The sequence below is a fragment of the Saccopteryx leptura genome, chromosome 3, assembly GCF_036850995.1.
Source record: "Saccopteryx leptura isolate mSacLep1 chromosome 3, mSacLep1_pri_phased_curated, whole genome shotgun sequence".
NCBI classification, from domain to species: domain Eukaryota; kingdom Metazoa; phylum Chordata; class Mammalia; order Chiroptera; family Emballonuridae; genus Saccopteryx; species Saccopteryx leptura.
In genome coordinates this window covers 35,366,492-35,387,508 of record NC_089505.1, presented here as the reverse complement: position 1 = coordinate 35,387,508, position 21,017 = coordinate 35,366,492, and the positions used below count along the sequence as shown (strand labels likewise).

Genomic DNA, 21,017 nt, shown 5'->3' with positions numbered 1-21,017 from the left:
TATTTGCTCCCATTGATTGTTACGTTTTGCCGATTAAGAAAGAAATATGTGGAAGCAAAGGGAAAAATATCACTTAAGAAACTATCTTTGGCTCAAATTTCAATCTGTGACAAAGAGACCTTTATCCAGAGGTTCTATAAATTTCATAATCTTGTTCTCTGACCTGAGATCTCCAAAAAGATCTCACTGGTCAGGCTGAAACCTTTCCCTCAACACACCCCATGTCCCTGTAAACTAGAGAGCTTTGTCATGAAAAATGAAATTGAACAAAGAAACACTCATCCAGTTCTAGGTACTATACCTCAACATTAAAATTAATATCTCTGAATCTATGTCATAAAAAAGTTATTAATATCAATGACTCAAAGATAGATCTTAGAAAAAAATAATGAAAAAGTAATCCATGTATGCCATTTCTTAGTCACAAAGGAACAGAAGTATGATACCACAGGCATATTATTTGTTGCATTTAGCAAACTCTATTTCTAGATTTTATTTTAAAGTAGAACAACTTTATTCCTTAACCAAGTACTGTATCTACACAGGTAGCAACAAGCAAACTTGGTTCGATACTGGCAATAGGACTCCAGAACCTACATTTTTAACAGAGTTGCGAGATTTGTTTTTTTGGGTCTTGTAAGAAGCCTATGTTGACAGTTTTATTTTGCTAAATCAGAGCCTTTACTTTTCAGAATTAGCAGGTTCTCTGTGAAGTCAGAGTGACAGTGCATTGGGTGGGTGCCCCAGCAATGGCAGCAGGAATGCTCGCTGTCAGAGATGGGCCCACTGACCTTTCTTCTAGTGTTTATCATTAGTTTCACATTTCACACACCTCCACCCATCCAGCTACCACACAGGCAACCCTACAAAAGCTTTGGAGCTCCCCCCAGAGCAGATCGCTCTCCCAAACTGAAGAAAAACATCTTTCTGCTCTGAAATAATTGAATTAACTAGTACTTAATGAAAACTCATTGAAATCTCAATAGACACATAATCCTGAATGTAGAACCTTACCTGTGGAATAAGAGTTATGAAGTAAAAGACTTTTAATAAATAGAAAATTAACTCAAAACAAAGCAATTAAAACAAGAGATTGAATTTTCCCTCTCTTGGGAATAAAGACAAACCTAATCTGAAGAAATGGTGCAATTTTTAAGTTACAGAAATTAAACTGCTTTTAGCTTTGAAATTATTCATTGAACATAATAAAATATACTATTACACAAACACATTCTCATTAAGCTCTCTATAAGCTGCAAATAAGCAAGTCATTCAAAAATTTAAATCACAAGTTCTTACACAAATGTGAACTTTTTTGTGTGTGACAGAGATAGAGAGAGACTGAGAATGGGACAGACAGAAAGGGAGAGAGATAAGACCATCAACTCTTTGTTGCAGCACCTTAGCTGTTCATTGATTGCTTTTTCATATGTGCCTTAACCAGGGGGCTACAGCAGACTAAGTGACCTCTTGCTCAAGCCAGCAACCTTGGGCTCAAGCTGGTGAGCCTTGCTCAAACCAGATGAGTCTGCGCTCAAGCTGGCGACCTCAGGGTCTCGAATCTGGGTCCTCAGCATCCCAGTCTGACGCTCTATCCACTGCGCCACCGCCTGGTCAGGCAACACAAATATAAACTTTCAAAAGAGGTAACTCTCAGTGTCTAAGAACTGAATTTCATAGTGAGAATTATTGGACAACTCTTCAATTTGGTAAGTGAACTTTTCTTTAAACTACATAAACTCAGTCACACAAAACAAAGTAAGTATTGACACTATTCATCGTCTGATTTAATCATAAATATATCAAGTATTTCTAGGGGAGGGGAATCCAAAGACACGCGGATAGCTTTTCTTTTCTTTATTTTTGTTTGCTTATTTTTATACTTCATGTAACTGACAAAGAATATTCAAACTGTCGCCCTCTTAGATATCATATTTCATGAAGAACTATTTCATTTTTATTGTCCAAATGTTATTTTCAAGAAGTGAGTAAATTATATAAGTATTTCACTTCAATCAAAAACACTGTTTCTTCTTGGACAGAGACACCAAAATATATCTGTCAAGTAGCTTTCTGCCAAAAACAAACAAAAAGGTTGTACCTAAGCTATTTTTTTCTATATGTGGAATTATTTTTCTCTATTTTTTGTCATGGTATTCAAACATTTACTCAAGGAAGGGGGGGTGAGTTAGATAACCTCACATTCTTATGAGGCTAATATTTACCTCTAAGTACTAAATACACAGTGATATCCAATGACATAAAAGCAGTAATTAGAAAAGAAAGAAGAATTACCTGATATTCATTGGGCCAAAAGGTGCTCACTGCTAGCTCAGCCCGAAGCCAGTCTCTACCCGTGAATCCAGTCACATTCCAAATTGGATTGGCAAGAGGTCCCTTATTCACCCTAACTAATATGTTCAAAGTGCCAGGGTTCAACCCTTTCTGGCTATATAACAAGTAACTGAAATCAATACAGTGAGTGTCATTCTCCTTCATTGTAGGCAGTTGAAGTCTGGCTTTTTCCCCAGGGTCATGATCTGAAGAGTCCACCATCATATAGGAACCTGAAATGACATTACAAATAATAAGTTAAATAAACATCAAACAAAAAGGAATATATAATAGAATACTAAAACTAATGCCAATCTTTTCTGAATGTTAATTTTAACTCAAGACTATGTCTTCCAGAACAGAGCCATAGAAAGATACCAAACAAGTAAATAAACTGAATTATAGGTGACAGATGCTGTTCAAAGTACATAACATGCATTAATACATTTGCTCTTTGCAATAACATGTTGTTATTTCTATTTCACAAATTAGAAATCTGAGGAATAATTACTAACTTCAAAGTCAAATAGTCTGACTCTTTGAATGGTTAAACAGGTAGAGCCTGGTTCAAATCCATATCCCATTCTAAAAAATCTCTAGTATTACTAAGCAGAGGCCTTTTAATATCAAACAAACAAAGCAATACCTATGGGTCTGGTTTTCATAGAACATGCATCTTTATTTTTCTATAACCAGAATACTATTGCAGGGTAATGGGCTAACAGTGTAGACACAAAAATCACTTATGATTTCAAATCCCAAAATCATCAATTTTATATGTGTGTGACCTTTTGCAGTGCACTGGCTACTCTGACTTCAGAGAAAAAAAATAGTTGGCAGTGAAATTATGAGGACTAAAATTTTAAATGTCAAAATTTCTAGATAGGGTAGATTCACCTGCCTAGGGTCTAACTTACAAAATTGTCAGCTAATCACCATGGCCATTGTTCCCAATTCTGCAACAGTCCCTATATTCTTTGTTTTATTTATGTTTTATTAAGTGAGAGGCAGAGAGAGGGAGACAGAGGCAGACTCCTGCATGCACCCCAACTGGGATCAACCCAGCAAGCCCCTACAGGGTGATGCTTTGTCCATCTGTGGCCACTGCTCCATTGCTCTGGCAACCGAGCTATTTCAGCACCTGAGGTGAGGCCATGACGCCATCCTCAACACCCAGGACCAACTTGCTCAAAGCATTAAAGCCATGGCTTTGGAAGGGGAAAAGAGAGACAGAGAAAGAGAGGAGGGGGAAGGGTGGAGAAGCAGATGGTCACTTCTCCTGTGTGCCTGGACTAGGAATCGAACCCAAGACCTCCACATGCAGGCTGATACTCTGCTGCTGAGCCAACCAGCCAGGGACACCTATATTCTACTATAGCCGCCAGAAACCTGGTTTGAAAATCACTAATCTATTTCCTCTGATTTAATAAATATTCATTGGTTATCTATCATGGGAGGCATACAACATAGAGAGGTTTACCCTCAGAGCACCTCAAAATTCTCACCCTCAAACATACAGTCTCTGCACTGCAGGCAAAGGCCATATAGTGAAAAGTACAAAAATGCGACTTGAGTGCTTGCTTCGGAAGCACATATACTAAAATTGGAAAGATACAAAGAAGATTAGCATAGCCCCAGCGCAAGGATGACCTGCAGATTTGTGAAGAGGTCCATATTAAAAAAAAAGGGGGAGGACTTGAACACCAACTGTCATTATTAGTCCAAGGTCTCCTCCAGAAAAATAATCAGTTTTCGTTGTCACTGTGTATTTTACCAAGGACACATATCGCAATGATGTAAATATATTTATTTATCACACTGAAGGTAGAACACAAATTTTGTCGTACAATATTTTTTCCTAAGGATGTAAATTAACCTAAATATATTAGGTGTAATGTTACAGAACCCAGAATTATAAGGGTTGTATTTGTACCTCTCTTCCTAACCAATTTGTAAAATTAACCCTTTGGGTTTTCCCTAAAACACATTAATTTTTACTTATGACACTAAATATTCATTGACTACTAGTCTGATTAATTCAATCATCTCCCCTAAACTTATTCAAATCATGGAAGAAAAGACTTCTACTATGTAAGAAATCAAAATTTTAAATCAGACCAATTCCCATTTGGTACTACGATTCAGAGCTTATGGGCAGATTTCATATAATAATACTATCGGACCTGGTATAGAATAAGCTCAAAAAAGTGACAGTTACTGATAATGACTTCCACTTCATTTTTCCAAGTTCCGATCTTCTTTTGTTACCTGGAATTTTTTTCTTTCTGATTCTCATAGATTGTACACAAATAAGGTGACCATGCATATTTTTGAAAAAGTTATGCTTTTTTCTCCCCTTTTAAAATTTAAACAGATATCCTGGGTCCCAACCCAATTTATAGAACAGGAGTTGCTATTTTGGGTTATATCCACATTCGGAAGCTGCTTTATGGAGATGTCTTTCATATTCACCATCGCAGAGCAGACCAATTAGTGCTATTACCTACGTCCTGGCCTGAGATCTTGGGTAAGTTAGTGTTATTGGGCATCAACACTCTCACAGATCTATGACCCATTTCTCTACTGCTAAAGAAGTTGTTTTTTTTTCAGTGACTTATTACAGCAGCAGTGCATTTAAATTATGTTTAAAAGTATGTATTATGACTTCTGACTGTCAATTTTAAAGTAGTGCTCTCTAAATGACTTATGGATTTTCAAATAGTTAGTCTTCTTTTATAAAATAAACTTCTGGAATAAAATATGCTTCACCTCATATTTTAATTTATGATAGTAATTATAATTATATAATATTTACCATTAAGACCCTTTAGCAATTTTTAGTCACTTGCATTTTTAAGCTGAAATAATTTTCTTTTTTTTTTTAAAGCATCAGGCTTTTTTTTAAATTATTTTATTTTATTTTATTTATTCATTTTTAGAGAGGAGAGAGAGACAGAGAGAGAGAAGGGGGAAGGAGCTGGAAGCATCAACTCCCATATGTGCCTTGACCAGGCAAGCCCAGGGTTTCGAACCGGCGACCTCAGCATTTCCAGGTTGACACTTTATCCACTGCGCCACCACAGGTCAGGCTGAAATAATTTTCTTATTAAGGAAAAGGGATGAGCAATGTGTATTAATATGTAGGAATATCAACTTGATCATTTTTAGAAAGACAAAAGCCACAAAAATAAAAGCCTGCCCAAACAATTTTAGCATTTCAAGGGTATTAAATGCAGTTGAATAAAAACATTTCTAATTCCATATAATGTTTCTGGTCAGTGCAGCCTGACTACTGCTACATTTTCGGAGTGCTATGGAATGATGTACATTTATTGCACAGTCCCAGGAAGGAAGAAGCGAAGATTAGGTCCAACAAGCCGTCAGAATCCTCTGCCTACTGACGTCACACAATGGGTAGGAATCTAACAGGCAGCGAGAAGGTAGCTGCATGTTTGACCTTCCCTCCCATCATCACAAACACAGAGTGCACTATTTATTCTTATCAACTTATAAAAATTACTTCAACAGTCTCCCAGAATGAATGGTTGCTGACTCCTAGAGTGAGGAAATCCTACAATATGCATTTCCCTCATTTTTTTAACATTATAATTTCAGTTTATTTATTACTTTTCTGTTACCAGCTAACTAATCCCCCAGATTTCTAATAAAATCAATTCTATTTAGTTGTGATTTAGCTATTTCAACACTTAATAATAAAATATCTGTGTGCACACACATATAAAGTACTAACTTTTAATTGATGTAAATTATGTAATGTGGCCTTACAAATATTCCTTACAGTCTCTGGAGCAATGGAATTCTCATATCACTTATGACATAGAAGGCCAAGGTATATGTTTATACTAAATTTATTTTATAGTGTAACCTTTCTGGAGAGCAATTTGGCAATGAGGATTAAATCCCTTTAAAGAGACATATACCATTCAGTCTGGGAAGTCCAACTCGAGGAATGAACACTAGATATACAATCTTGTATATATATAGGACATAACTTTTAAAAGAATACTCATCATTACACTGCTTAAAATACAGAAAAGTGTTTTAAACTTCCAATAATAAGCAACATGGAAAGGTATGGTCAGTTTGATGAATAATTGAGTGATCATTAAGAATATTATCAAAACCATTTTAATGAACGATATTCACAATATGTTAGGTAAAATAAGCTGGTTATAAAATGTAGTCATTTATAAAAAATATTTACGTTAAATCCATTTGTGTAAATGGACTTGTTTTTATATATAAAACTATGTTTGCCAATATACATGCACATATAACTGGAAAAACACAAAGAATATATGTTAAAATGTAAGTTGTATAATCAGAGAAATTGTAACTGTCTTCTGTTCTCTTATTTTTGTTTATGTACATTCACTGAATGTTCAACAATACAACATGCAATAGATTTGTACTTTTAAAAAAGAGAAAGAAACCACATGAATACTATCTTGCAAGAGGAACATCAAATGAATGGTGATAAATAGTCAGGATATAAAGACAGGTATTTTGCCTTTAAAAAATAAATCCTATTTGCATCCTACAGATTAACAATATCTTGGCTTTTTTCAACAATAACAACAACAAATCAGAACCTTCTTATTAAAATCCATTTAAAAAGACAAAGAGAAGCAGAGAGTACTTAGACCAAATAGTGAGGTTTTTTTTTAATTCAAAAGAACAGCCAGTAAAAAACAAGTCCCATATTCGTAAACACCATTCTAATATCTCAATGAATAAATAATGCCTTATGAATTGTATGTCTTAATAAAATTTTTATCTTTAAGCTATACTTCTGGTAACAACATAATAACACAAAAAATAGGATTAACTGCAAAAAAATAATGAATAACAAATAAGTTTCTATACTTCATATTAAACTTTTTAAATTTATATTCCTAGCTTTTAGTACACTACAGAATATTTTTATTGTCAGTTCTTGTTCAAAATCCATTGAATGTGCCTTATAAACTTAACAGAGAAAAATTCCACCTTCCTGCCTTAGTGCTGACAACACTCATGATCTGCTCACAGTCACTTTGCCACTGAACCTCCCCCACTATTGCTCCTCAAAACAACCTTCTCCACCTTGTAGATCCCACAGTTTTCTCCACACAACATGTCAGTTTCCTTCTCCAGATGAGCTCATGTCTTGGAAGAAAGCCTTCCTTCATCTAAACCCCAAGCCAATTTTTAACCCCTCGTTCTTTCTCAGCCCCAGCTCATGTTGAACTTTCCCTACCTTGAAACCCTTTGAAGCATAGTTTCCCCCTTTAAGGGTTCTGGCCCTTAATTATGTATTACTTTTGTACAAATTGTAAATAATGTATGTAGGGGCCATTTCTCTCTCTCAGAAGAGTGATAATATTCTCATAGAAAGTATCCGATTTGGAGTCCAATCAGAAGAGCGAAGCCACACAGTGAAAATGTAATATAAAGAATTATTAATTATAAGGGTAAAAACTTTAAAACTGTAAAAGTGAATAATAAAGAATGTCCACCATACCTAAGGAGAGAAAGAATGTGGAAAAGGGAGGAAGGCTGCTGAGAATTAGACTTCCTCCGAAGGTATGGTTACAGCATACTCGATAGTGGAGGAGTTTGCTGTGTGGCTCAGGCCGGAGCTGGCAGGAAACACTTCCTCGCAGGAGAGTGGCAATGAGAGCTGGGGAGTGCCATGTGCATGTTGGAAGGGTCACAGCAAGGTGGACACCAGACCAGGGCTGCAGCTGCAGGATCATTTGGAGGACTGTGTGCATTGGGCATGTCACTGGGCAACTTTTAGCCAGGCAGTCCCAGCAAGAAGAAACTAAAATAGAATCACAATTGACCCAGCAGGAGAAGCTCCTCCCCAGTAAAATGCCTCTTCGCACTCTCCACTGACAAAGCTTACCATTGTGAAAGCAACAAAGAAGAAATGCTAATGGGTCAAGCTTCACTATCACAGAGCACGTAACAAAGGGTAGATTTTGACAGGCAAGGCCATGAATCAATAACTGGAGTAGTACCTAAGAAAGATCTTGCATACAGAAGTTCAACAAATCTTGTTAGTTTTAGTTGAGTAGTTGAATGACTGAATGAATAAAAAGAAGACAAAGAGCTTTAGAATATAACAACATAGAACTGTTGAGGTGCTACCAACGTGTAAGATAAATTATTAGAAAACATCAAAACAACAAGAATGTAACAACTGGAAATGGTTTACGCTGCTTCCAAACAGAATGATGTGATGGAAAAGTCTCATGTTTGGAAGTATGCACTGAACACTTGTTAGAGTCACTCTGGTGAACATAAAAACCTTCCCTTAGAGCAATGTTCTCCAACAATTTAGTCTCAGGACCCTGTCTTCACTGGTCATGGAGACCAAAGGAGTGAAGATTCCTGGCAACATGCTGGATGATCCTGCAGCCAATTTGTTTTGGATATTCTATGGCATTTGAACTGCCACAACCACTGTATAAGACGGACCCAGATTTTAGACGCCAAACTTTTCAGGGGAAAAGGTGCATCTTATATGTGGGGAAATACAGGATTTGTGTTTCCTGCTCTGCATGTCCATAGCACTTATATAATAATCTCTTCTGTATCAAATATACTGAACCTACCTGGGCATCTCCCCAGCCTGAGTGCAAGCTTTTCAAGACCAGAAACATCCTTTTTATCTTTTTTTGAGAGCAATCAAGAACTCAGAACTATTGAAATAACAAACTGGTTTTTTTTTCATAGATGGAACAACAAAAAAATCCTAGAATCTGATATGACTCAAAAATATTCTCAATCTAAATGCAAATCAAAACGGCAATGAGATACCATCTCACACCTGTTCGATTAGCTGTTATTAGCAAGTCAGGTAATAGCAAATGTTGGAGAGGCTGTGGAGAGAAAGGAACCCTCATACACTGTTGGTGGGAATGTAAAGTAGTACAACCATTATGGAAGAAAATATGGTGGTTCCTCAAAAAACTGAAAATAGAACTACCTTATGACCCAGCAATCCCTCTACTGGGTATATATCCCAAAAACTCAGAAACATTGATACGTAAAGACACATGCAGCCCCATGTTTATTGCAGCATTGTTCACAGTGGCCAGGACATGGAAACTACCAAAAAGCCCATCAATAGATGACTGGATAAAGAAGATGTGGCACATATACACTATGGAATACTACTCAGCCATAAGAAATGATGACATCGGAACATTTACAGCAAAATGGTGGGATCTTGATAACATGATACGAAGCGAAATAAGTAAATCAGAAAAAAACAGGAACTGTATTATTCCATACGTAGGTGGGACATAATAGTGAAACTAAGAGACATTGATAAGAATGTGGTGGTTACGGGGGGGAGGGGGGAATGGGAGAGGGATAGGGGGTGGGGAGGGGCACAAAGAAAACAAGATAGAAGGTGACAGAGGACAATCTGACTTTGGGTGGTGGGTATGCAACATAATTGAACGACAAGATAACCTGGACTTGTTATCTTTGAATATATGTATCCTGATTTATTGATGTCACCCCATTAAAAAATAAATAAAATAAAATTATTAAAAAAAAAATATTCTCAATCTTGCCAATGCCCCAGGAGACTCATTATCTGCATAAGACTGAAATAGGTGCCCTCACATGTGTGGCATGGTCCAGTATTAACTCCTCAAATTTTTACATTCTATTTCTAAGATAATGCCTTTCTTCTTGGCATTCAAAAACCCTACCATACAGGGTTTTTTGGTTTGGTTTTGTTTTTTTCTAAAAGACAGAATAAAGCACACCTTATAAAATGTCAAGTTAGAAAAAGTACATTTGTCCCTCAAACTCTACTACAGAAGGACTAAGTGTGATCTTCATAGTGTTCTATTGCCAACAACTTTATGCTCCCTAAAATATTCCTCCCACTGCCTTATCAAAATATAAAACTATGTCGTTCACGTTCTGCAGGACTCAAAGGCCTTGTAATCCCTGAGCCAGGGCTTTCTAATTGCTCTAGATAGCCAACTTACATCTGAAAATTTTAAAAGTCTTGATTTCAGAGAACAGCGTCTTAAATTTTTAGACAACACAACAGACTAAAAAGAAGATTTCAGGTAAAATTAGCATGATATATCTCCTCCCTGGGACAGGAGTTTAACTGCTTACATGTTAATATTTAGGAACTGGGTCAAACAACCTGCTATTGTCCCCTACAAAATCTTATAGAAAAGCATGTATCTACTTGGCCCATACTCTGTCCACTACAATTTTCATTGAGTCTGCTGTCGAGACTAAATAGCTTGGCTATATGTGCTACAGCATGCAGATTATGTAGATTCTAATATTTGTTCTTTTAGAAATACCCACTCCTTTCTCTACCAAACAGAAAGAATCAAGCTGGAAAATGTGTAAATCGAACACTTTTAAAAATAAAAATGAGATGACAATGTTAAATATTAGTACACGTTAGAATTTACAGCCTGAGCAGTGGTGGTAGCACAGTTGATAGTCAGCGAGGAATGCTGCAGTCAGTCACCAGTTCAAAACACTAAGGTCGGTGACTAGAACATGAGTTCCTTGGCTAGAACATGGTGTCAATGGCTTGAATGGAGGATCATTTACATAATCTCCAAGGTCACCTGCTGGAGCCCAAAGGTCGCTGGATTGCACAAGGGGATGGTGGCTTGGCTTGAGCTCTAGATCTGATCCCCAGTCAAGGCACGTAGGAGAAACAATCAATGCACAACTAGAACAAAAGCAACTACAAGATCATGCTTCTCATTTTCTCTCTCTCTCCATCTTTCCCTCTCTAAAGAAAGAAGAAACAAATGAATTTCCATTTCAGTGGCACCTGAATCCTTTTTGAACTTTCCTACACAACTTTTCTCAACCCTTCACAACCCCACCTAACACCTTTCATCCCAATGTGTCAACAATCCTCCTTCAGACATCTTTTCTTCCTGTTCCTTTCTAACCTTTCTTTCCAGAAAGCTCTTTCTTTGAAATCTGATGTATATATATAGTATTCTCCCTGAAAACACTCAAAGATACACAACTTAACCAACAATAGGACTCACAATAGATGTAGGTTCAAGATCACCTAGTCTATGATTTCTAGTTTCTGAAAGTGTGTCCTTTCTCCCATGGCTCTTCAACCTGTATAACTTTCCTATAATGTGGTACTGAAATGTTTTGAGAAGCAGCTGCTAAAATTAAAAGCAACTTGAAAGAGAATAATCAGAGTTACATTACAAAGGCAAAAGAATTTTTGTCTTATAGCTAATTTTGTAATCATCAATTGCCTTTTCAAAGGAATCAGGATTGGAAAAAAATAGTGAAAGATGAGAGAAAGTAATACAGCCTGCAGCCTCTGGAGACTTCAGAAAGACTAAGTATCATACTAACAATTCCAGCTTGTTTCGGGATGTACTTTAACTCTGTTAATAATGCAACACAGGGCCTGGCCAGTCAGTGGCGCAGTGGATAGAGCGTCAATCTGGAATACTGAGGACCCAGGTTTGAAATCCTGAGGTTTCCAGATTGAGCATGGGATCATAGATATGATCCCATGGTCGTTTGCCTGAGTTCAAGGTTGCTGGCTTGAAGGGCTCACTGGCTTGGCTGTAGCCCCCCTGGTCAAGGCACATAAGAGAAAGCAATCAGTGAACAACCAAGATACCTCAACTATGAGTTGATGCTTGTCATCTCTATCCCTTCCTGTCTCTCTCTCTCTCACTCACACTCACTAAAGAAAAACTAAAAATAAAGTACTGGGACACAGGAACTTAAGTTCAGTAAAGGATAAGTGTACAGTGCTTCCATATTCCCACAAAAATGGAAATCTCCCAAAATCAATGTTAATATTAATATACCAGAAGAACTAGGCTTTCTTCGGACTAAAAATTAATAGCAAGAGTCAACACTACTTCTGAAAAAGAAAATGGTAATGATCAATCAGAAAGAAACTCTGGTTGAGCAAAATTCTCAGTTGAGTTCTCAGATTTAAGAGCAACCAGGCTACAGGAATAGTTCAGCTGCCAAACAAGGAAGCTGCATTCTTTATTCAGCCATGAAAGTTCCAAAATAAAATCACACACACTTTATAAAAAGATTGAAACAGAAGGAAAAACATTTATTCCACTGTTCTCCAATTGAAATCATATTTCTATCTATGAAATGGTTAAAATGCAGGGTCTGGATTTAGAGACCTGATTCTGTAGCACAACCCTAACACCACTCACCCCAACCATCCACTTCTCATTTACCGTTTTTGAGAAAATATCTTAGGCCCAGAAAAGATAAGTGTCTTAGTTCTAATAAAAGCATTGTTCGAAAGCACTGTTGTGAGGAATTATAGAAATGGGAACTAGCAAAGTTAAAACATCTTTTTTTTTTATTTACTAAGTATTATCTAAACTAAAACTCTGCTTTTTTTTGAAAACACTGCCTGGCTTAGAAGTCATAAGGCAAACAAGGGGGAAAAAGCAAAAGAGAATTGAGAACATAAGATATATATGTATATATGTATAAAAAAGGGGGCGAGAGAGTGAGAGAATTGAGTATAGAGAAAGGAAGAACATAATGCAAATGGGAGGAGCAAGAAGAAAAGAGAAAAGAACAGACTAAGAGAAAATGGGATTATATTTATTTTCTGTCTCTTTAAGTAGCTTCATGACCCATACAAATATGACAAAAGAAACTAGGTCCCCGGAAATAGAAAACCAAAGAGAATGGTATCATCACCTCAAATGTTGAAATTACTGGTTTTGGTCACAGATGATTAATCTTCTATATTCAAAGACTTAATATAAAATTAAAAACAAAAAAACCACGGCACATTTCTGTAAGTCTTCTGAGCCTACATTAATTGAAGAAAGCTCCTGTGGATTAGTGGTTCTCAATACTAGAGCAAAATCTAATACTGAATCATATCACTATTCTCTGAGATAAGCTTTCCACAGCCAATGTTGCGAATCCAGGTGTTATTAAAAAAATATCACCAAAACACACCTGATCAATAGTGAAGAGCAACATTGGCCAATGATGAGAAAAGAAAGAGCATGCAAATACTTTGACAGTTTGCATACAATTAATGCAGCTTCTTCTCAACAAAAACAATCACCCTGAGATATTCACGCAACAAACATCCCTTTTATACTTAACCAAAAAGCCTGCATGATGTAAGTGACCTTCATTCCAATAGTGCTCTTGCTGCCCTGAGAGCAACTGAGAATTGTACTTTAATGTTTTCATAAAAGCTAACTTAAGGCTCAAAGGGAGAACACAAACGTTGAGAAACTGTAGAATTTCAGTTTCCACACTATTTTTTAGACCTTTCTTCTGATATGCTGAGAAGCTAAAATGAAAATAGTTTTAGCCAAAACAAGTAACAGCTGGTTGAGTAACTCTGACCAACAATCAAGCTCAGATGTTTTCCCACCTCCCCCCAAAGGCAGAATGTCATTCCTCTATGGAAATAAAAAAAACCAACTTTCAATAATTTAAAAACTTTTACTTTCAAATTGTTTAATCCACTATTGAGACATAGTTTAAGGATTTTAGTAATAACATTCATAAGATTAACAGAAATATCTTAAACACACAGAATAGGATCCAACTGCTCACTTGGAGATTAACAGAAGCAAAAATAAGTCTCCAACATTTTTTCTTATGACTTTAAAAAAAAAAAAAAAAGGTGATGGCTGTTAAATGGTCCTACAAGCAGTGACAAAATGCTGCAAACAGTGATTATTCCAATCATGAGGGCATATATATATTAGATGCAACATGATTCTCTTGGTTAAAGCAATCAAGCTAATATCCAGAAAGAGATAATGTCATACATCCAGTACTCAAGGTCCTCTCAGGCCTGGACCATAGAAGCCTTGCAATGCTTTTATGCTATGAATCGTCAACATGAATTTATAATTCACAATTCATAATGAAACAATAAGCACTTCTGCCTTTTTTAATTTCCTTTTGGTTAGAAGGTTTGTATTCTATTTTTCTCCCCAATGGAGCTCAATTCTAAAATCTTCATAAATTCCTATGATTGAGAATATAACTGTAATTATTAACAAATTTTACATTTCCAACCTTGTAGTGCTAAAATGTACAAAACTTTCCAACTTAATAGTAAACATTTTAAGAGCTACTGCCACTGATTACCCCTTTCACGTAGTAATCTACACATAGCAGATAGTAATAAAAGTGATGATAGAGGCTAACTGGAATGTATTAATAATAGAACTATTTAAAACAGTAAAAATATTTAGTTAATCTAACCTTACACTTAGAAAGATACCAAATATATAAAATGCTCACAATTATACTAAAGACTGTGAGGTTTAGAAAAGTTAAATAACTTGCTTAGAACTCAATCCAAATCTAATACTAAAACCATCATTTTAGCTTCTATAGTATATTCCTATCAAGGAGGATAGAAAGTTTAGTTTTCAAAAACTATATAAAGTATTTTTAAATCATAGGGAAAACCTAGTGAGCATAAATTTTAAGTTCTTTAAAAAAATGCCATTTCTGTATTTTTTCTTCATGAAGGTTCTTAGATGAATTATCACAAATGATTCAAGAATCAACAAATTCATGCCAGAACAAAACTGGAGAGCTTCCAGTCAAGATGGCAGAGTAGGGCCGGGCAGTTAGGGCCTGGTGGCGCAGTGTATGAAGTACTGATGTGGATTGCTGATGTAACTGATTCAAAACTCTGGGCTTGCCTGGTCAAGGCATGGACGAGAAGCAACTATGAGTTGATGCTTCCTGTTACTCCTCCCCTTTCTCTCTCACACTCTCTCTTTCAAATCAATAAATAAAATCTTAAAAATAAAAAGATGGCAGAGTAGCTAAATGGGGTACTCACCTTCTTCCTCAATCATATCAAAATAACAACTACACTACAGACAAACCATCATTCAGAACCACCTAACATCTAGCTGAACAAAAGTCTTGTACTAAGACAGAAACCAGAAGCCACATCGAGACTGGCGGGGGGGGGGGGGGCAGAGACAAGAAAACGGGCTGGTTCCACACCGACTTATGGCAGTTAAAAATCAGGAGAGCCCTGGCCGGTTGGCTCAGTGGTAGAGCATCGGTCTGGGATGCAGGAGTCCCGGGTTCGATTCTTGGCCAGGGCACACAGGAGAAGCGCCCATCTGCTTCTCCACCCCTCCCCCTCTCCTTCCTCTCTGTCTCTCTCTTCCCCTCCTGCAGCCAAGGCTCCACTGGAGCAAAGTTTGCCCGGGCACTGAGGATGGCTCTGTGACCTCTGCCTCAGGTGCTAGAATGGCTCTGATTGCGGCAGAGCGACGCCCCAAGATGAGCAGAGCATCGCCCCCTGGTGGGCATGCTGGATGGATCCCGGTCGGGCGCATGCGGGAGTCTGTCTGACTGCCTCCCTGTTTCCAGCTTCGGAAAAATACCAAAAAAAAAATAATAATAAAAAAATCAGGAGGGATATCTTGGCTGTGGAGTTTCCCCCTGAGAAGAAAGGGGTCCCAGCTATATACCAAGCTCCTCAGCCCAGACCACCAGTGCTGGGGGACAGGTCCCTGTAACATTGTCTGTGAAAGCCAATGGGGACTACAGCTGAATGAAACAGAGGACTGCTGGAGTCCTAGGCATTCCACTTAGAGGGTCCACACACTGACTCACTCAGACTCACTCACTCTGGGCTCCAGCGCTGGGGCAGAAGCTCAAAATGCACCAGGGACATGAGGGATAGGAACTGAATTGTCTGCATTAAGGACAACGGTTGGAGAGGCATCTTTCTCCTAGACAGACGTGCTGGCAGAGACCACTGCTCCTTGGCTGAGCCTTTCCCCACAGAATCAGCAGATGGGTGCCATACCTAAATCTCCATCAACCTGGCAAACATTGTTCGCCCTACCTGGTGATTTTCTGAGACCCTACCCTAACCAACTTGTGGGCTCACCCAAGCCATTTCCAATGACTTCCCTCCGTATGTGAGCCTGTCCTTGTCTTATGCTACAGACTTTCCTAAACTCTCTCCAAGGTTCACAAACCCCAAACAAGCAGCATCTTGCTTCTCTTGGCATGCCCTGTCCCTCGTACAAAATGGTCATAGGACAGTACTAGAGGCAGCTGAACTGGATTTGCAGCTTGGCCTCTATGGGGCATCTCTAAGCCCAGCACAAGAACCAGCTATCTACAACAGATTGCTCTGTAACTCGTGCCTGATGGCTCAGGGCACATCCTAGGCGACATCTGATCATGGCCTGCACTTCCTGAACGTCCCAGAACCAGAGTACCCAGTGAACAGCTTCAGACCACACCAAATGACCACCCAATCCCTTACACAAGCAACATGCTCAAGGGGCAGACTTACTGGGCACCACAGCCCTACTGAAAACAGTATTACTCCTTGATCAGCCTCTGCAAGAACTGATCCTACATTGCAGTCACAATCAGTCTTCACAGGTGATCAGCCTGGGTATATATCTCTCACATCGCTGTGCCAACAGCAATCAAGACTTAACTACAACAGGAGGTTGCATGCAGCCCACACTGGGGGTGCACCTGGAATGCCCAGATCAGATGACCAAGGAATCTGTGGCTGAATGAATAACAAAACAAGATCCTTGCATATGCTGCCTACAAATGATTCACTTCAGATCAAAAGATACACATAAACTGAAAATAAAGAAATAGAAAAAGATATTTCATGAAAATGGAAACAAAGCTGGGGTAGCAATTCTTGTACTGGACAAACAGGGTTATAAAACAAAAACAATGACAAGGGACAATAAAAAACCCAGCAATTCCACTTCTGGATATTTACCCAAAGTAATCCAAAACACTAAACTGAAAAGACATTCATCCTTATGTTAATTGCACCATTAGTTAGAACAGCCAAGATATAGAAGCAACCTAAGTGACCATCAATAGATTAATAAAGAAGGGGTGCATATATATATATATATACACAATGATATCTGATAGCAATTAAAGAAAAAGAATGGCCCTGGCCGGTTGCCTCAGTGGTAGAGCGTCGGCCTGGCATGCAGGAGTCCTGGGTTTGATTCCCGGCCAGGGCACACAGGAGAAGCGCCCATCTGCTTCTCCGCCCCTCCCCCTCTCCTTCCTCTCTGTCTCTCTCTTCCCCTCCTGCAGCCGAGGCTCCATTGGAGCAAAGATGGCCCGGGTGCTGAGGATGGCTCTGTGGCCTCTGCCTCGGGCGCTGGAATTGCTCTGGATGCAGCAGAGCGATGCCCCAGATGGGCAGAGCATCGCCCCCTGGTGGGCACGCCGGATGGATCCCGGTCGGGTGCACGCGGGAGTCTGTCTGCCTCCCTGTTTCCAGCTTCAGAAAAATGCAAAAAAAAAAAAAAAAAAAAAAAAAAAAAAAGAAAAGAAAAAGAATGAAATCTTTCCATTTGCAACAACATGGATGGAATTTGAGGTGTTCTACTGAGTGAAATAAGTCAGATAGAGAAAGACAAATTACATATGATTTCACTTACCTATGGGATCTAAATAACTCAATAAACAAACAAGCTGACCAGAAACCAACTCATAGATACAGAGAACATTCTGATGGTTGCTAGATGGAGGAGAGTTCAAGGGATTGGTGAAAAGGTTGAAATAATTAAGAAGTACAAATCAGTTGTTACAGAATAGTCAAGGGGGTGTAAAGTACAGCATAGGGGATATAGTCACTAATATTTTAATAACTATGCATGGTACCAGGTGGGTACTACTTGATTTATCACAGTGATCACTTTGTAAATTATATAAATCCCTGGGCTATACACCTGAAATTAATATACTATTGTATGTCAACTACACTTGAAAAAATAAAATTATTAAGAAACAAAATAAAACTGTAGTAACCTCTTATGAAGAGTGATTGGCTATAGGGTCATATAAAAGGAAGATAAGATCTCGTCTCTTTATTCTGAGAAAGTGAGTCATTATAGCTGAAGAGAAAAAGAAAAATCATGTAAGTTAGTAGAAACCACTTGTGCAAAGGATCTGGAGCAGGGCAGATTATAATACAAAAGAGAGACTGAAAGATTGGCCACATAGGAAGAAATAAAAGAGATGAGGCTGGAGATGCAGGAAGTAAACTGACCAAGAAAGCCTGTAGGAAAAATAATGAGTTTTGTCTTCCTTTTAAATGTTGTAGAAAAACACGAAACAGATTACAGCTGGGGAAGGCAGAGGTTGCTGTCCTAAATTAGATATGCATTTTGGAAAATCACTATGGCTACAGTGTAGAGAATAGATGGGTGATGGGGTAATGAACAGAGTGGATAAGGAAGACCAGTTACGAAATAGTTGCAGTTCCAGTAGAGAAAAAATCTATTGAATTATAGTAGTACATGATGGAGATGATGGGAAGCAACCATCCAAAACCTATATAATAGGTAAAAATTAACAAGAATAGGTGTCGCATGACATACAGAAGTGAAGAGACAGGTGTCCGAAACGTACACCTTTTTCAGCAAAAAGAGACTTATTAAAGGACATTAGAAAGTTCAAACAATGATTTAAATATACCTAGGACAATTCGAATGGAGACCCCCTGCTGTGACAGAAACACTATTTCCAACATCCGGGCTGAGTCATATACGTCACTGCTCCTGGACACTTATGTTTCCACCCTTTACAGAAGAAAGTCTGCATTCTGTAGTTCAAGTTTCCTAAATCAAAGTTCCTTTGGGTGGTCTGAATGATGGGCCTTTTGTCACCGTCCATATCCTAAGTATAAGGACAGTCGAGAGGTGTTTGACTTTATTCTCAGGCCTTGAGAACTCATAAGGCAAGAAATTTACCAAATATAGGAAAGGCTGCCAACAAATAGAAAATACCATCTGAGAAAGAAGGAGCATTATTTTGATGAAGCATACCAGAGATGATGTTAGGTAGGCAATCAGATATATAATTCTGCAACTTGGAGAAGAGATCTTGACTATAAACATTTCTGAAACATCTGCACATATATATATTACACATGAAAATCCTATAATGCTACAGTTTATTTTAAAGATTTTATTTATTCATTTTAAAGAGGAGAGAGAGAGAGAGAGAGAGAGAGGAAGAGAGGGACAGAGAGAGAAGGGGGAGGAGCAGGAAGCATCAACTCCGATATGTGCCTTGACCAGGCAAGCCCAGGGTTTCGAACCAGCGACCTCAGCATTCCAGGTCGACACTTTATCCACTGCGCTACCACAAGTCAGGCAACAGTTTTCGTTTTTTTGCAAATTTTTGAACAAAATCTTAAATATTTTATTAACATGATAAAGTAATAAAATTAATCAAGTTAATGTCATACCATATATGTATTACCTATTAAACATGAACTGCCACAACCTGGTTGCAAACATTTTTATCACTACTAGTGACAGAAAAACTACAGAAGGCAAGAGAGAAATTCAGTCTAAATTTCTAACTTGCATGGCTAGTTCTGATAACTAAGGATGTTCTAACCATCTTGTACCAACATATTACTTCAATGGTGATTAACAGTTCAGGCAATTTCCAAGACCCCACATCAAACTCTGTCTGCAGCTGAATTAGAGCCACTTAATCTTACACTCACAAACACACATAACGAGTTTCTGTATCATGAATATATTCGCCCTTTAATCCTCACTATATACCTCTTTAAATTTGAACAACTATCTCACTGGTTTATTTTGTTTCCAATTACAAACACCAAAATTCCTATTTGAGTGTGCTATATGTTTATACTGACCAGCATTCAATTTAAAAGACACTGTTTTCAAAGAAACAAAATAAATGACAAGATGTTAATGTGTATTTGGGAAGAAAAATATTTAACTAATTGTGATTGAAATCCATAATGATTAACTCCTCCACAGTAGTTTTGACTTAAATTGTTTCCTGGGACACAGAAAAACACAAAAATATCCTTCTACACCTGAAAAATAAAAATGAATGAATAAATGAGAACCAAACAAGTTAGTGGGGATAAAGTAGGTGTGCATTAGAAAGTCACACTGATGCCTGACCAGGCGGTGGCATAGTGGATAGAGCGTTGGACTGGCATGTGGAGGACCCAGGCTCGAGACCCGGAGGTCTCGTGCTCTGAGCTTGAGCACGGGCTCATCTGGTTTGAGCAAGGGTTCGCTCAGTCTGCTATAGCACCCTGGTCAAGGCACATATGAGAAATCAATCAATGAACAACTAGGGAGCGGCAATGAAGAATTGATGTTTCTCATCTCTCTCCCTTCCTGTCTGTCTGTCCCTATCTGTCCCTCTCTCTGACTCTGTCTCTGCCACAAAAAGAAAGAAGGGAGGGAGGGAGGGAGGGAGGGAGGGAGGGAGGGAAGGAAGGAAGGAAGGAAGGAAGGAAGGAAGGAAGGAAGGAAGGAAGGAAGGAAGGAAGGAAGAGAAAAGAAAAGAGAAAAGAAAAGAAAAGAAAAGAAAGAAAAGAAAAGAAATTCACACTGATGCCAACACTGAGCATCCAGGAAGGACTTGAGGCTGAGGACATCCTTATCTTTGGAAAAGGTCTCATAAGAGGCACTGGTCATACCACCGAGCCTCAGACACTTCTTTTTTAAAGAAATAACTGAATTGGATTCCAGTATCTGATTGGAAGTACATCCCTGATCCTTCGTTTACAGGTAGAAGTGGCCTCACTATCAATTTCCTTAGGATAGTAATGGAAAAAGTGGTTTCACCTTTCCAGT

At 38.1% G+C, this 21,017-nt stretch overlaps 1 protein-coding gene and 1 non-coding gene across 7 annotated transcripts in view; one reads left to right on the top strand and one right to left on the bottom strand.

Annotated features, from left to right (window-relative positions):
• PTPRK (protein tyrosine phosphatase receptor type K) overlaps window positions 1-21,017 on the bottom strand; it is a 573,924-nt gene that overhangs the window by 352,857 nt on the left and 200,050 nt on the right. For all 6 annotated transcript variants that reach the window (XM_066373278.1, XM_066373272.1, XM_066373275.1 and 3 more), the window contains exon 3: window positions 2,296-2,567. In XM_066373278.1, the coding sequence (XP_066229375.1) occupies window positions 2,296-2,567 (272 nt within the window). The remainder of the gene's footprint in view (window positions 1-2,295; window positions 2,568-21,017) is intronic.
• Window positions 3,908-4,014, top strand: LOC136401937 (U6 spliceosomal RNA). The gene has a single exon (XR_010750860.1). It is a non-coding gene; the product is annotated as a U6 spliceosomal RNA (small nuclear RNA).